The sequence below is a fragment of the Frankliniella occidentalis genome, unplaced genomic scaffold (genome assembly GCF_000697945.3).
Source record: "Frankliniella occidentalis isolate FOCC.00 unplaced genomic scaffold, Focc_3.1 Scaffold98, whole genome shotgun sequence".
Lineage (NCBI taxonomy): Eukaryota > Metazoa > Arthropoda > Insecta > Thysanoptera > Thripidae > Frankliniella > Frankliniella occidentalis.
In genome coordinates, this window is record NW_026267227.1 from 118,897 (window position 1) to 133,784 (window position 14,888).

Sequence of the window (14,888 nt, forward strand, 5' to 3'; positions counted from 1 at the left end):
ATTGTGACCAGCTACAACGTGACTATGACCCTCGTGTGGTTGTACCGGAGATACATACCTTTGCACCATTAAGTGTACGAATGGGCATTCGCACACACCTACGAGAAGTGTGCGACATTCACACACTCCTGTTTCCAGTGCACGGCGTTGTTCACGGGAAGAGGGTCGGGAAGGAGCAAGGCGGCCCCTCGGACAGCGCTCACCGGGCGGGCGTGGCGGGGCGGACATGGGAGTTCATATCGGCCGGCTAGCAGGCCGGCTTGACCGAGGGCGGGGCGGGGCGTGGCTGAGAGCCATATGCTGGTCTGGCATTCTCCTCGCCCAGCCACCCACTGAGTATGGACGCATCATAACGCACTCGTTGAAGGGGGGCCCGCGAGGCCCTGTCGTATGGTCATGGGGCGCGTCCTTAAATCACCTGTTGCGAGTCCTCTCTTACCGTCTGCCCTTGCCTCCACCTCTTTACTAGAAAATTTACCAAGTATAACTATACTATTGCTACGTGCTGTTGCAACCTATTAATAAACTCTTCGGTGTATTAACCTCTTCCCAGTATTTACTAAACGTTTCCCACTGTTAAAACCTTACGAAGAAAAATAGGTACGAAGGATTTGGAAGCTTCGTAGGTAGCAAATCCTTCGCAGGTACGAAGGATTTGGCATTTTGGCATTTTGCCTCGTAAGGTTTTAGCTGTGCCCCTGTACCGTGCAAGTTGCACATACTCCGCATTCAGTCTAGATGTGCACGGAAACGTTCCTGTTTTAGGAGCGAAATCGTCCCTTTATATTTAGTCATCATCAGACTCTGGAGTGATTAGCAGTTGCACGAACTCGTTGTCGTCTTGATCTCACCCGGCTGCGCTCTTGTTCTGTTGCAGCCTCCGCCGCGGCCCCGGTGCTAACGTCCAGGACAGCTGCGGATACACCGCCCTCCACCATGCCGCGCTCAACGGACACAAGTGAGTAGTGCAAAATTTTCAGAAAATTCCCGAAAATTTCCGGAAAATAACGAAAAACTTCCAAAGTCGGTAAATATTTTCCATTTTTCCTCGGAAATTTTCCGTTTTTTCCTGAAATTTTCCTGATAATTTGCGTAAACTGTACAGGGCTTCCAACCCTTCACACACGCCCAAAAAGGAATTTGTTTTTTTTATCAAGTATTGAATAAAATATAAACATACTCTTTGCAAAGTAATAAACCATAAACGTTTCCCCAGTCCTCCTCCGCTGGCATTGCCGCATTGCTGGCGACTGTATCATCGTCCTACTCGTTTCGGTGTATCTCGTCGGCTCCGTTGCCCCCGGTTGCCCCCCTTTCTAATTTAGACCTCTCTTTCTCTCTCGGTCACTAATGACACTCACACCCCAAAACAAACACAATAACGTCGTCCATTGAATTTTTTTTATAAAAAATCATAATGATCCGTTCTAATTGGCCAAACGACCAGAGGTGTTCGAAAAGCTCATGGCTTTTTCCGTGTACTGGACATGGATCGAAAAAAAACAAAACACAAACAACGGTGTGGGGGAGAAAAATCAGTGATTATAAACGTGAGCGGATCGAAAAGTGAAGTTTGACAATCGTCACACACGTGATGAAAGGATATGAGGCAAGGCAATTCCAGATCGTAGCTATAGCTGTAGCACCCCTCACTCATTCGCCTACTTATGGACACCCTCACTGTAATTGCCCTGTTAAGTCCCCCCTCGGCTGTGACCTTTGACCTTGTGTCGCAGGGACGTGGTGGAGATGCTGCTCACGCACGAGGCGTCCTGCAACGTGGTGGACGACAAGGGGTCCTCGCCGCTGCACCTGGCGGCCTGGACTGGCAACGAGGAGGTCGTCAGCCTGCTGCTCACCCACGGGCCGTCCGTGCCCAACGTCAACCTGCTCGTGAGTACCACCGTCGGTCACCGAGACCGACTACTGCTGATGTTCCCTTGCGAACGATTTTCTTTGGAATGTGGAGAAAGTCCTTTGGCAGCTGCGCAGAAATCTCTTATCTTGGGTTTTAAAAGATGCACTGGTAAAACAAGTGTGCAATATTTGCACACCAAACGTGCGCAAGTTGTGATTTTGCACATCACATGGTGTTTAAGTCAAGTTGCACACTTGCGTGGTGTGCAAATTTTCGACGTTTTGTAAACGTTTAAATTCTGCACACTTGGACACACACAGTTCTATGCTGTCAATAGGGAACCATACGGTGTGCAGCTGCTATACGTTTCGGAAGTGTCGAAAGTTTAAACACCAATTGACGTATAACATAGTTAGACACCACAAAGTGTCGAGAAAATGCACACTTGAACTTAAACGTCAATTGACGTGCAAAATTAAACACTTGTTTTACCAGTGTGCCGAATCCTTCGTGTGATAAGGAATTACCAGGAGTGTGGGCACACTCCCATCCACCCCCCGTGCACCGCGGCCCGCGGTGGCCCTGGCCGCCCAGCAGTGCATTCCGTGGCTTTGAGGTCGGCCGCAGCATGACCGTCGGCCCACCCACCAGCCTCCCCCCGACCACCCGACCAGCCAAACACCGCCCTGTAGAATCCTTGCAAACGATTGGAACTGCTTTGTAATTGCGAACCAGGGGTGGAGGATTTCCTTTTTGTTTTGTAATGCGAAGACATATTTCTTTCGTGGAATTATACAAAAGCTGCCAAATCCTTTCGCAGCACGAACAAACCTTCATCAGTTCGCCGAACGAGGAAACTTTGCGAGGAGGCGCGAAACAAACGTCGCCTCTCGTTTCGCGGTATCACCCTTTTTGATGTTTGATTTTCGCGCCAAGCGCGGATCGCTGCTGCGGGGGCTCCGATTGCTCGCTATTCCTCCCCCGAGCGTCAGTCGGCCGTCGCATCAGCCAGACGTGTCGCTAATGAGTGGCTGCGATGTGTCTGTAACGTGTGTGCGCGCCGCGCCTCCGTTATTCCGCTCGCAGGAGCGTGAGGCGAGCGAGACGCGGCGGGGTGGATAGCACGGCGGGACAAAACACTGTGTCACACGCGCGTGCGATCCTTCGAGCCTACGGGCCTTCGGGCCTTCGAGCCTTCGAGCCTTCGGGCCTTCGAGCCTTCGGGCATTCGGGCCTTCGGGCCTTCGAGCCTTCGGGCCTTCGAGCCTTCGGGCCTTCGAGCCTTCGGGCCTTCGAGCCTTCGAGCCTTCGGGCCTTCGGGCCTTCGAGCCTTCGGGCCTTCGAGCCTTCGGGCCTTCGGGCATTCGAGCCTTCGAGCCTTCGGGCCTTCGAACCTTCGGGCCTTCGGGCCTTCGGACCTTCGGGCCTTCGGACCTTCGGGCCTTCGGGCCTTCGGACCTTTGGGTCTTCGGCCTTCGGACCTTCGGGATTCACGGTAAAAAATGACATCCTGCGCTGTACTTGGTTTTTAAGACAGTTTTCAAGGAATCTACTTGAATTCCCAGATGTTATATTTTACCTTTGGACCATTGGACCATTGGACCTTTAGGCTGTCGGACCTTCGGGCCTTCGGACCTTCGGACCTTCGGGGCGCTCTTCGGGGAGCTGTAGGCTTAGCCGAGGGCTTAGCCCCTTGGAGGTAGGCAATCCCGCCACACGCAGCTGTGTGACGCCCAGGGATGTTGCCTACGCTGCCGGCGCGCTGGGAGGTCCGTAAAATCCCCCGGATGTGCTCAGCGGGTATGGAGAGAGAATTAAGTATACTTCCGAAGCTCGCGCATCGACCGCGGCCTCCCCCCTAGGGTGTGTTGCGCCAACCTGGTTTCAATTTGGGACGCAAACGGACAGGAGCTATGGGGAAATAACTTACCTACTAAATGTACACCCCCAATTCTGCCAAAGCTCAAACTGATTCAATTTAATTCAACGGTACTGAGAAATAATTTTAAACAAATTCAACTACAATGAAATCAATTCAGTCGCGTTCAACCCACTTAACATTCAATTCAAAGTCAATTCAACCCAATTCAAGTCAATTCACGCTAATACAACATAATAAAATCGCAATAATTCAAACCATTCAAAAATCAATGCATTCATTCAAGCAAATTCAAATTCAGTGCACGTAATTACTACACCCAATTCAGGAGTTATTTATTTCCCCTTAGGCGCCTGGGCGTTTGCAGAGAGAATTATTAAAAACCGTAAAACTACACACAATTATACACACGTGCATTTCAGAAACATTGCATACACACTAAAAACCTTGTCCGCATTTTATTGTGAACGACTTCATTCACAACTACGTGCAATTCGTTCAGAGTTGTGTCTTATTTACAATATGTGCAGAATCATGGTTTACAAGGTAGATGTACGCCAGATCACGTCTCGCGTAACAGGCTTCGCGATATCTCACGAAACACTGTTACGCTGCGACGCGCCTGCCTTGGCCTGCGGCGCTAGCACCCGAGTCGGATAGTTGGAAAATGTACACAAAGATACGGGCCTACGGCCCGTCAACGGCCCGTCATCTCGACTAAGCATTCGAGGTTGTACATTTTTCGCTTATTTTCGTCAAAAATACCCACTAGGGCCTCAACGGTTTGAGCTAGAGCAAAACGGACAAAATTTTCGCCCTAAGGGCTCTACTTTGATGAGTTACCCCATAGTAAACCATAAAAAAAATATTTTTAAAGAACGTCATTTTTGGGACGTGTTATTTTTGATTTTTTCAAAATCCAATTTTTGAGCTAGAATGCTCATCTTTGAACTCGATCTGTCTTTTTATGACACAAAACGACCCTGAAAATCCCAGGTGGCTCGCTCAATTCGTTTTCGAGTTTACGTGCGGACAGATACACAGACACACAGACACACAGACAGACAGACAGACAGACAGACAGACAGACAGACAGAAACAGTTTTTTCCAACCAGACGGAGTAATAGTAATGCTAATCGCTCAGCCAAAAATTGTTTGCAAACTTGTGGTTATGCGTAAAATTCTGCATGTTAATGCACAGCGAAATGCGTAAGGGTTTGGCGTGTGGAGAGCAGCGACACGTGCAAAAACTAGTGCGGGAGATTAAGAAGCAAACCCGCGTGCGAGTCAGAACCCCAGGATCCCTAGGAACCTCGACAGCTTTCCAGCAGTCTCACACAACGTCTCGTCAGGACGTCTCGTCGTGCGACTGCACTCGTCGAACCGCGGCCCGCGAGGGCCGGCGCGCACGGCGCCAGGCACACAGCGCCTCGAGGGCGAAGGCGGCCACGGCGGCGGCGTGTCCCACGCCCAGCACGACGAAGGCCGGGTGCAGGTGCCACAGCGTCAGGACCCGCGGCTCCTGCAGCATCACCAGCCTCCGGGCGCGCTCCTGGCGCACCCGCCCGTACTCCTCGGCGCGCCAGCGCGCTGGCAGCCCCCCCGCCTCCAAGAGCCCCAGCGTCCTGACGAGGGCGTGCCCCAGCGGGGACCCCTTCGTCACCATGCCGATGACATTGTGCTCCGAGTAAGGCAGTTGGATGACGTGCAGCTTCTTATTGGGCGGCAATATAAAGGGCCGCAAGGAGTTGACGGCGTCCTCGTCCAGGTAGGTGACGAGGGCGCAGTTGCGAGCGCTGGCGATCGTGTCAATGGTCTCGTCGACCTCTGCGTACACCACGTACTCAGCCTGGCAAGTCTGGTTGTTGGTCAGCACCCTGCTGTGTGCTAGATTTTTTAGCACTTTCAGCGGCAGCCCGCTGTCTTCGAGGTCTTGGAGGCTCTCTAGCTCGTGCCGGGGGACGGCCGAAGACAGCTTGCCCAGCAGCAGGCCCTGGTAGGCGGCGGTCAGCACGACGCAGGCGAGCAGCCAGGCGGCCAGCATGGGCTTTGGGGGGGCGGGCGGTGGGGGTGGCTGGCCGAGCATCGGGGCCAGCGCCTGCAGCACCGCACCGCTGACGTCCTGTCTCCTGGTGCACCTCAAGAACAGCACCGTGCACAAGGCTGCCATCCCCGTGGCGCACCACAGCATAGCGGAGAACTCGACGGTGACCGCGTCGAGGGGGCTAATTCTGGCACCGAGGCCAGCCGGGACGATGACGGCGACGTGAGCCATCTCCATCCCAGGCACAAGGGTCAGCTCAACCGACGTGGACTCGGAATAGAGTGGCCTGTCTGCGAGGACCGCTGCCAGAGTGCACGCCTTGAGAGCGTCATGCACTCTACCGTACTCGGCTGTTTGTTCGTACCTGACGGTTGTTCTGCCTCGATGACCTGCCGCCACCTGCTTGACGATCTTGGAGAGCTCCGAGAGCGGTGACGAGGGCGTCAGGCCTCTCTTTGAGATCACGACTACGAACGCAATGAGCTCCTGACTTTTGCCCGGACGCCAATCACAAAACTCACCGAAGACGATAGACCCTCGGCGCCAGCGCCCCGTCGCGGGCAACCACGAGTTGGTCTCGGTGACGATCTTGGTGCCGTCCCTGTGGGCCGCGGCCAGGTTGGCGTAGGCCAGGCGATAGAGGGTGGTGCTACCGTTGGGGGCGGTGAGCGCCACGGCGTAGTCGTACCTACTCAGCCACATGCTGGCGCGGGCCCGGGCGAGGCGGCGCAGCACCGCGTCTCGTGGAGCGGCCACCGTGGCCCAAAACAGGACCCTGGTGGGGAAGGCGAAGGGGTCGAAGGAGCTCAGGGCGAGGAGGAGATCGTCTAAGCCGTCGACGGGAAGGAGAAAAGCGCAGCGGGTGGACACGAGGGCGTGGGCGAGCCGCGGATGGCTTTCGCGAACGTCGACACGCTTTATTTCCATGACACTCGGGGTCAGCACCCGGGGGACGTCGGCAGACAGCTCCTCCAGGAAGGCGCCGGTCCAGCCCACCCGTCCCAGCACCACGAGGGTGGCATTCTGGGGCAGCATGAACGGCGTGAGCAGCGCCGCGGCGCTCCTGGCCTCGGGGGGCGCGGCCGTGTCCACGACGGGCAGGCCGGCCCGCACCGCGCAGCACAGGCTGGCCAGGACGAGGAGGGCCTCCATGGCGGTGGGCCCGAGTCCCCTGTCGTTCTGCGGCCTCCGGAGTGAACCCAGTCGGACCTGACCGTTATCTGTCGCCTGTCGCCGAAGTTTCTATGAACCGCCCGCTAGCGACGTAAATTTGGTTCTCCTGTGCGTAGCCTAGAGTGACAGCATTTTGTCGCCAATAGTGGTCGCTCGATGTGCCGCTCCGGGGGCACTTTAGGGAGCTAACGATTGAGGAAAGATTGTGTCCACCGTGGAAAAGACGCTCAGGCGTCAACTAAAGGCGGCGGGTGTCCAGTCCAGTCGCTTTGCGGCATCCGAAGCGGACCCAGTCGGGCCTGACCGTCAACTGTCACCAGCTGCCAGCAATAATTCCGTGCCATTCGGCTTCGCTTCGAGTGTGTTGTATAGCGGCGTTACCCAGAGAACCATTTAGTTGAGACAACTAAAACAGGGTTGTAAGAAACAAAATTTAGTTCTGAAAACGGACTAAAATTTCGTAACCCCCTTTTAACTATATTTATTCGCACCAATCAAATTAAGTCACCTGGACTAAATTATGTCATCGCCACGAATATATTTTGGTCTCTAGAGCTAATATTTCGTCGGCTTTGAATTTGGTTCTTTGGACTAAACGGTCTTCTGGGTGTGTGGTGGAATGATGACACTGATTCCCTTCTCCTAGTGGCCCCGAGGCGGGCTGTCGGCCAGGGTCTAAAACTTGTGCGAACCGCGTCAAACCGGAGGGCAGAAAGGAGGCTGAACAACTTCTAGTTCTAGGCCGTTCGCCTTTTAAAGCAAAATTGAAGAATATTTTGATGTTAATGTTTTTGTTTTGTTCTGTTTCTAGACTCGGTCCAAGGAGACGCCGCTGCACTGCGCGGCTCAGTACGGCCACAGCGCCGTGGTCTCGCTGCTGATGGACAACGGCTGCGACCCCAGCATCCGGAACGCCCGGGAGGAGAGCGCGCTGGACCTGGCGGCGCAGTACGGCCGCCTGGACACGGTGGAGCGGCTGGTGCGGACGCACCCGGGCCTGCTGCACCCGTACGGCAACCGGTCCTCGACGACCATCTTCCAGAACACGCCGCTGCACCTGGCGAGCCGCAACGGGCACCGCGCCGTCGTCGACCTGCTGCTGGACGCGGGCGTCGACGTGAACGTGCGCACGGCCGCGGGCACGGCGCTGCACGAGGCGGCGCTGCACGGCAAGGTGGAGGTGGCGCGGGCGCTCCTGCAGGCCGGCGTCGACCTGCGCGTCCGGGACTCGAGCCGCAAGACGGTCACGGACCTGCTCCGCGACTTCCCGTCCAACGTGAGCCACGAGATCGACGCGCTGATCCGGCGGCACCGGGCGCGGTGCGGGGACGCCAGCGACGGCGACGACCCCGGCGGCCACCACAGCCCGCGCAGCCCGTACGACAACGCGTCCCCGCGCGGGGCCAGCTCCCCCATCGGCATCCTGGGCGGCCACCACGGCGGCTGCTCCCCGAGGGGCTGCTCCCCCAACAACTACCAGTCCTCCGGCATGTCCATGTGAGTGGGCTAGTGCGGTGCGGCCCCGGCGGCCCCGGCCCGACCCCTGAAGCGCCCCCTGGTTCCCGGTATGAGGCACTGATCGCTCCAGTGGCTGTCAATACCGTCTGCCTCCGGGGCGCTGCGGGGTTGGAGGGTAGCTGGGGTAGCGTGCGCTGCTCAGCCCCTGGCATCCACTGCTTTGACGCAACGCAGCAGCAGCAGCAGCAGCGAGGGCTTTGAGGCACAGGATGTTATTGTGCTGCTTCTGTGTGGCTTTCTGCGGCGCCCTCTCTCGAGATGATTGTGCGGCTCTTTTTCATCATTGCTCTATCTCTCTCTCTCTCTCTCGCTCTTTTCCGCAGCGCCAGCGAGTCTAGCTTTGGCCGCGACCTGGACGAGATGAGCCTCTCGTCCGTGGCCTCGTCCACGTCCAACAGACGGGGCGAGAACATCTACCTGCCGATGGGCGGCCGGAGTCCGGGCTCCACCTGCAGGATCTCGGTGAGCTCCACGACGACGTCGTCCTGAACACACCTCCTCTCTCGCGTGATATGAGCCCGTCCCTTTACTGTTGCGTGTCGTTTCCAGCCCACGCCGCCCAAGAAGCCACCCAGACGGAACCTCTCCGTGTCGCCGACACACCTCAGCACCGACTCGCCCTACGAGTTCCTGTGCCTCGCGAGAACGGGGGGCGGTAAGTCTCTCTATGTTTGCCAACTTGTAGCCATACGGTAACCTGGGTGCAGTGTTGTTTCAGCTCAGCCAACTTATAGGGAGGAGAACAGCGGGTGAGAAACAATCTGATGGACCCTTTTGTCCTACCCGCTATATGTCTACCTCTGCTTGCTGAGCCATACTCCGTCAAAACAGATACCCATAATGAGAAAAATATGTTTTAGAACGGACCAGAATAAATTTGTATTTGCTTCGGTCTTCGGCGTGTTTATATAAAAAAAAATTGTTGCTTCGATCAAGAATATTTTTGACTCTCGCTTTTTTAAAGAATAATTTTCTTGCCTACGACGTTCTTTTTCCCTGGGGGTGGGCGGTGCACGTATTGTTTTGTGCTTTTTTATTGTAAGTTTACTGTGCCGTATCCTTCCTTGCGTGTTGTACTTCACACGCCAACTCTTTTGCCTGTTGCAGCGGGGTCGCCGGGCAGCGTCAGCTCCACCAGGCCGACGGGGGTCTCGAGCCTACGCCGGGGCAAGAGCGCCGACCAGTACGTCGAGATGAAGCTGCGCCACATCGACATCGACGACGGCGGCGACTTCAGCTCGGCGCCGGGGACGCCGTCGACGGGCGCGCCCGAGCAGGCGTCGCCCTACGAGGAGGTGACGATCCGCACCATCAACCCGCGGCGGAAGCTCCGCCGCGTCCACGACTCTCCCCGCGGCCCCGGCGGCGCCCGCTCCTACGAGAACTGCGAGCCCACGTCCATCCCGGTGCTGGTCACGGTGCGCCGCGACTCGCTCGACGTGTCGCCCATCGCGGCCGCCATGGCGCTCCCGGCGCCCGCCATCTCCAGGATGCCGCTGCGGGAGCTGCCGCTCAGCCCCACGCACTACCAGCAGCCGCCCACACCCGACCACCCGCCGCCCTCCGCGCAGGCCGCCGAGCGCAGCATCCACGAGCGCATCCGCCCGCTCAGCCAGGTGAGTCACTAGACCGTGGATAGAGTTGAAAATTTCCGAAAATTTCCAGAATATTTCCGAAAAGTTTCCAAAAAATTTAAAAAAAAACAAACTGAAATTTTCGGCATCCGGGAATTTTTCCACATTTTTCCGGAAATTTTCTAGAAATTTTTCAGGACATCCAAGCGGGGAGGCCGCGAATGTTGGACGCCGAGGAGGTTGGCCATCATTGTCAAGGTTTTCTTATCGCCATGCGTTTCCTTCGACTATGAATATTATTTGGAAGGCGTGGGATTGTGTGTGTGTGTCTCTTCTCTTTCGTTGGGTAGACCCCATCTGAATAGGACCAATGAATCGCACCACGGTGTAGAGAGATATCTCTCTACACCGTGAATCGCACACACGACTTGAATGTATCCGGAAGTGCAAGCGCGTGCATATGTTTTGCTCGACCTCGCTGCGCGTCTGGCGATACAGTCCCAACAGAGAGAGAGGGTTGCTGCGGTTTCGTCACGTGAGCTTGTGCCAGGAGCACCACATGCTGTTGTCGTGCAGGTCCTTCCAGCGGAGGCACTTTTTCTTGGGCGGGCAGGCGGCCGCCCTGGGCGTCGCGCAGCCGCAGTCCTGCGGGCACGGAGGGTCCCGCGGGCAGGGCTTGTCCCCGCGCCACAGGTCGGCGCGCTGCGGCGGCAGGGGGTGAGCCGGCGGGGCCTCTGCGCACTGGCGGGTAGGGAAAAGGGAGGGTGACTATGGTGTGGCCTACCATAAGGTTCAGATTAACTACTGGATTTCATATGCAAAATGATCTTTGTACCCCGGAGTTCAGGTATTTGGTACCATCGTGTGTACCAATATGGAATCATGGGGTACAAAACTGGTTAAGTGGTGTACAAAATATTATTGGTACCATGGGGTATACAAATATTGTTGGTACCGTGACCTTCAAATGTCATGGGCACGATGGGGTGCAAATGTAATTGGTACCATGGGGTGTTACCTTGGTGTCGCGCTGGCAGGGCATGTCGGCGGTGCAGTCGCTCTTGCGCTGCTGCGGGGGCGGGCACGGGGGCGGCAGCAGGGGCGGCGGCGGCGGGCACTGGGGCGGCAGCACGGGCGGCGGAGGCGGGCAGGCGCGCTCCTGGGGGCAGGTGGCGTCCGGAGCCCAGGGGCAGGGGTCGGCGGGCGGCGGCAGCGGCGGGTACAGCTCAGGCGCCGGGCAGGGCAACTCGGTGCGCCGGTCGCGCAGCCGCTGTACGCCCAGCATCCACACGTTCTCGGACGTCACCTGTCGACGCGACCGCCCGGATCCCCATCACAAGATACTAGATTGTGCGACATTTTTCCGACAAAATTGAAAACCTTTCCTGAAAAAATAGCCCCCCAAAAATAAAACATTTCAAAGAATAAGTTGAACAAAAAAGAATTTTACAGTGAAAAAATTTGAGATTCAAAAATTGTTATTCTTGCCGAAGAGCTTTTTTGTAAAATAAAAACCTCTATCCTCGTCGACGCCTCACCTGGCCGTACTGGTCCGTGTAGTTCCGGAGCCCGATCTTGCACTCCCTGCCGAAGAAGGTGAGGACCCAGTGGCGCTTGCCGCCCGCACTGGCCGCCAGGTTGAGGTTGGAGGCGGCATGCTGCAGCACAAGGCGCATGTTGGCCGGGAAGGTGCCGCCCTCGGTCTCGGGCCGCCTGTGCTTGTCGCAGTGCAGCGCGCGCCAGCGGCAGTACGTGTCGCACGTCGTGCTCAGCTCCAGCTACCAACAACACCACACAAAAAGTTGACTCAGGATTTTATTTTTACTTTTATCTTGGCAATACTGCTCTGCACTGTACACGAGTCGTTTCATCGAACTTGTACTTCTTTAAAGACTTGTTTTTATCCGTCAGATTGATACGGAAATAGAAGTTAATGACGTTTTAAACTTCCTAAATAAATCCAAGTTGTTTCAATGTTTGTAGGGTCAGTTCTTACTTTTAACACCCTATCGGTGAAAAATATTCCAACATTTTCGTTTTTGGAATTAACGTTTCCCAAACGATTTTGAAAATTTACATCATTATCATAAATTTACGACTGGTAATTTTTGAACGAGGCAAAAAGGCAAAAATACCATGAGTCAATACGTGGTCTTTGTAAATTTTACCATTTCAAATCCTGTCACTTTTCAACATTTTTCCTCATGTACAATTTTCCTTGTGCGTCTATTTTTGGACGGTGGGCCCTTAGGGCCCTTCCTTCCTTACCCGTGGCGGGCCGCAGCCGACCTCGTTGGTGGTGTTGCACTGGGCGCGGATGTAGAGCGGGCAGCGGGTGCCCGCCTCGACGGCGCGCAGCGTGAAGCACTGCCCCAGGCGCAGCGGGCAGCCGTCCAGGCGCGCCGTGCCGTCCTCCGCGCACAGGCGCCACGCGTTGCGCACGCACGGCTCCGTCTGCGCGCTGCCGTGGAGGCGGCTGCCTGCGGCAGGCAGGGGTCACTGAGTACACCGGGGAGTACACCTGCCTGAAGCACATCCGGAAGTACACACGGAGAATAGACCTGTCTGAAGCACACCCGGAAGTACACGGGGAGTACACCTTCTTGGAATACACCCGGAGGTACACGGGGAGTACACCAGGAGTTTATAATCCGGGAGTACACGGGGAGGGGGAGTACACCAGGAGTTTATAACCCGGAAGTGCACGGGAAGTACACCAGGAGTACACAACCCAGAAGTACACGGGCCGAGTTCACCAGGATGACAACCCAGAAGTACAGTGTACTTCTGTACTTCCGTACGGGGAGTACAGCAGGAGTACAACTCACCCGGAAATACACCCCTCGAGCAGGGGGCTTGGGTCACGACGACGGTGTCAAGGAGGCTGTGTGTCCGAGCCGTGGGGTCCGCTTTTACCGCTTTTACGCACCTTCGCTTAGGAACTGGCAGCGGTCGACCTCGGCGTCGTCCACCGTGCCGGCGAGGAACACCCCGAGGTGTCCGCGGCCCCCGGCCAGGGAGAAGGCGGGCATGTCCGGGGCCAGCACCTGCAGCCCCACGAAAAGTATGAAACTGTACTGACAGGCGAGTTTTTTCTCGTTTGAAAAACAGTGAACAAGGAGCTCTGGACGTTTTTCTGCGATACAATCACAGCAAAATTTGCGTTTTTTCTTAATATAATCACAACAAAAATTGCGAGATGTTCTAGCAAAACAAAAATATGGGCGAATGCTTTGGATAATATTCTGAATTAATTTTTGGAATATTTTTCAGTGTGTCCAAGGAACATCTAATTGCACCCCCCTCCCCCTCGAAAATAGTGGGTTGATATATTTAATCGCCACGAACATTGTGCGATGTACAACCACAGTAAAATAAAATAATTGTAATAAACACAACAGTTGTTTCGCCGCCCACCTGCACCACGTCGCCCAGCCGCAGCAGCGCGTCGGGCGCGGCCAGTGTCTGCGGCCGCAGCAGGTTGGCCTTCATGCGCCGCGTGTTCTGCAGCGGCAGCACCCCCTGCTCGTAGTCGCGGCGGAAGAGCTCGTGGCGCGCGCGCTGCAGGTGCTGCGAGGCGAGCCACGGCCCGACGAGCACGCGGTCGCCGTAGGGCCGCAGGTCGGGCGTGTGCCACGCCTCCTGCAGCATGGTGGTGGCGGCGGCGGCGGCGGCGGCCGTGGCGTCGACGGGGGGCTTGTTATTGCTGCTGATGTCTGTCGGGCTGCTGCGGCCCGCCCCGCCTCGCCCCCGCCGCTCGCCCCCGCGGCCCGCAACAATGCACTCGGAAGTAAACACCAGAACGGTGGCAAACAATATATATGTTGCGCGTTATGCGCGTTTCACTGTTTCCAACATGTTTTGGGTGTAACGCGAAACCTTTCCATAAAATAAGTGTTAATAATGTTGCGATTTGAAATTGTAGGTTTAGAATTTGTATTTCTCTTCGCGACGATTTGCGACACCGACCTACAAATCGTAAATTTGCCACAAAAAAATTACATACGTACTGTAAACAACACGTTCCACAGTGGCTGTACTAAATTCTGCGCGCTTGGGGACCCTGTCACATTGAAAGTAGTTTTTGTTTTGGGAGGTGTGGGCGCGCTTAGTTTAGTTGGGGCGCCTGCCGGGTAGGCAACATCAGGATACCTTGTTTGGGCGGGTGGCCTATGCTGAGGTGATCGGGCGCCAGGGTCTTGTTTAAAGTGGGAGCGCGTCAGCGGTTTACTGATGGTTGGGACGCAATGTCTGATTTTTCGGGAAGGAGGAACTTTTTCAGTTGAAAAACAAAACTTCTCCGCAAAAATGTGGGCATTTTCCTCGTATTTTGAGGTGAATTATTCATCAAAATCTGAGCAGTTTTCCTGCAAATTATGCGGGAGTCCCTTAAAGTTTTCCCCTCTTTTTCTCGGAATATGAGACATTGTTTTTACCGCGCTCAGGCCATAGCGGGCCGCACAGCAAACAGTACAAACCGCCAACAAAACAATAACGGCGCTGTATGTGTTCATTTTTATTTTACAATTTTCACCGCTTTACGTTCGCGCGCGCGCGCTGACTGGACGGACGGACGCAAAAGTGAAAATAAAAACACAATCCGTCCCGCAGGACGCGTTGGGGAAAAGAAATAATTAACGCTGTGGCAGCCAAGTGTATCGTGACGTACGGAACGCCCGTGCAGAGCGGCTGTGGTGGTGGGGCGAGGCGTGGCGGGGCGGGGAGGGAGCGTTTGCATTGGAAAAGAGCCCGGCTGAGCAGCGCGGCTCTCGCTGCTCTCCATCGCATTAATTGCAGCCGCGTTACAGAAGTGTGTATGAGAGAGAGAGAGAGAGAGAGAG

General features: G+C 55.5%; 2 protein-coding genes across 2 annotated transcripts in view; one reads left to right on the forward strand and one right to left on the reverse strand.

Annotated features, from left to right (window-relative positions):
* Positions 1 to 14,888, forward strand: part of LOC113209099 (ankyrin repeat and SAM domain-containing protein 1A-like) — a 68,465-nt gene that overhangs the window by 3,535 nt on the left and 50,042 nt on the right. The window contains exons 2-7 of the mRNA XM_052269658.1: positions 878 to 958; positions 1,737 to 1,893; positions 7,767 to 8,452; positions 8,797 to 8,935; positions 9,023 to 9,128; positions 9,581 to 10,089. Coding sequence (XP_052125618.1) covers positions 878 to 958; positions 1,737 to 1,893; positions 7,767 to 8,452; positions 8,797 to 8,935; positions 9,023 to 9,128; positions 9,581 to 10,089 — 1,678 coding nt within the window. The remainder of the gene's footprint in view (positions 1 to 877; positions 959 to 1,736; positions 1,894 to 7,766; positions 8,453 to 8,796; positions 8,936 to 9,022; positions 9,129 to 9,580; positions 10,090 to 14,888) is intronic.
* On the reverse strand, positions 10,985 to 13,753 carry LOC127749831 (cilia- and flagella-associated protein 161-like). Its single transcript, XM_052269649.1, has 5 exons — positions 13,465 to 13,753; positions 12,977 to 13,094; positions 12,316 to 12,527; positions 11,586 to 11,825; positions 10,985 to 11,353 (listed from the first exon to the last, which is right to left on the reverse strand). Exons 1-5 carry the CDS (start codon positions 13,696 to 13,698, stop codon positions 11,018 to 11,020), a joined length of 1,140 nt encoding a protein of 379 aa, XP_052125609.1. The 5' UTR covers positions 13,699 to 13,753; the 3' UTR covers positions 10,985 to 11,017.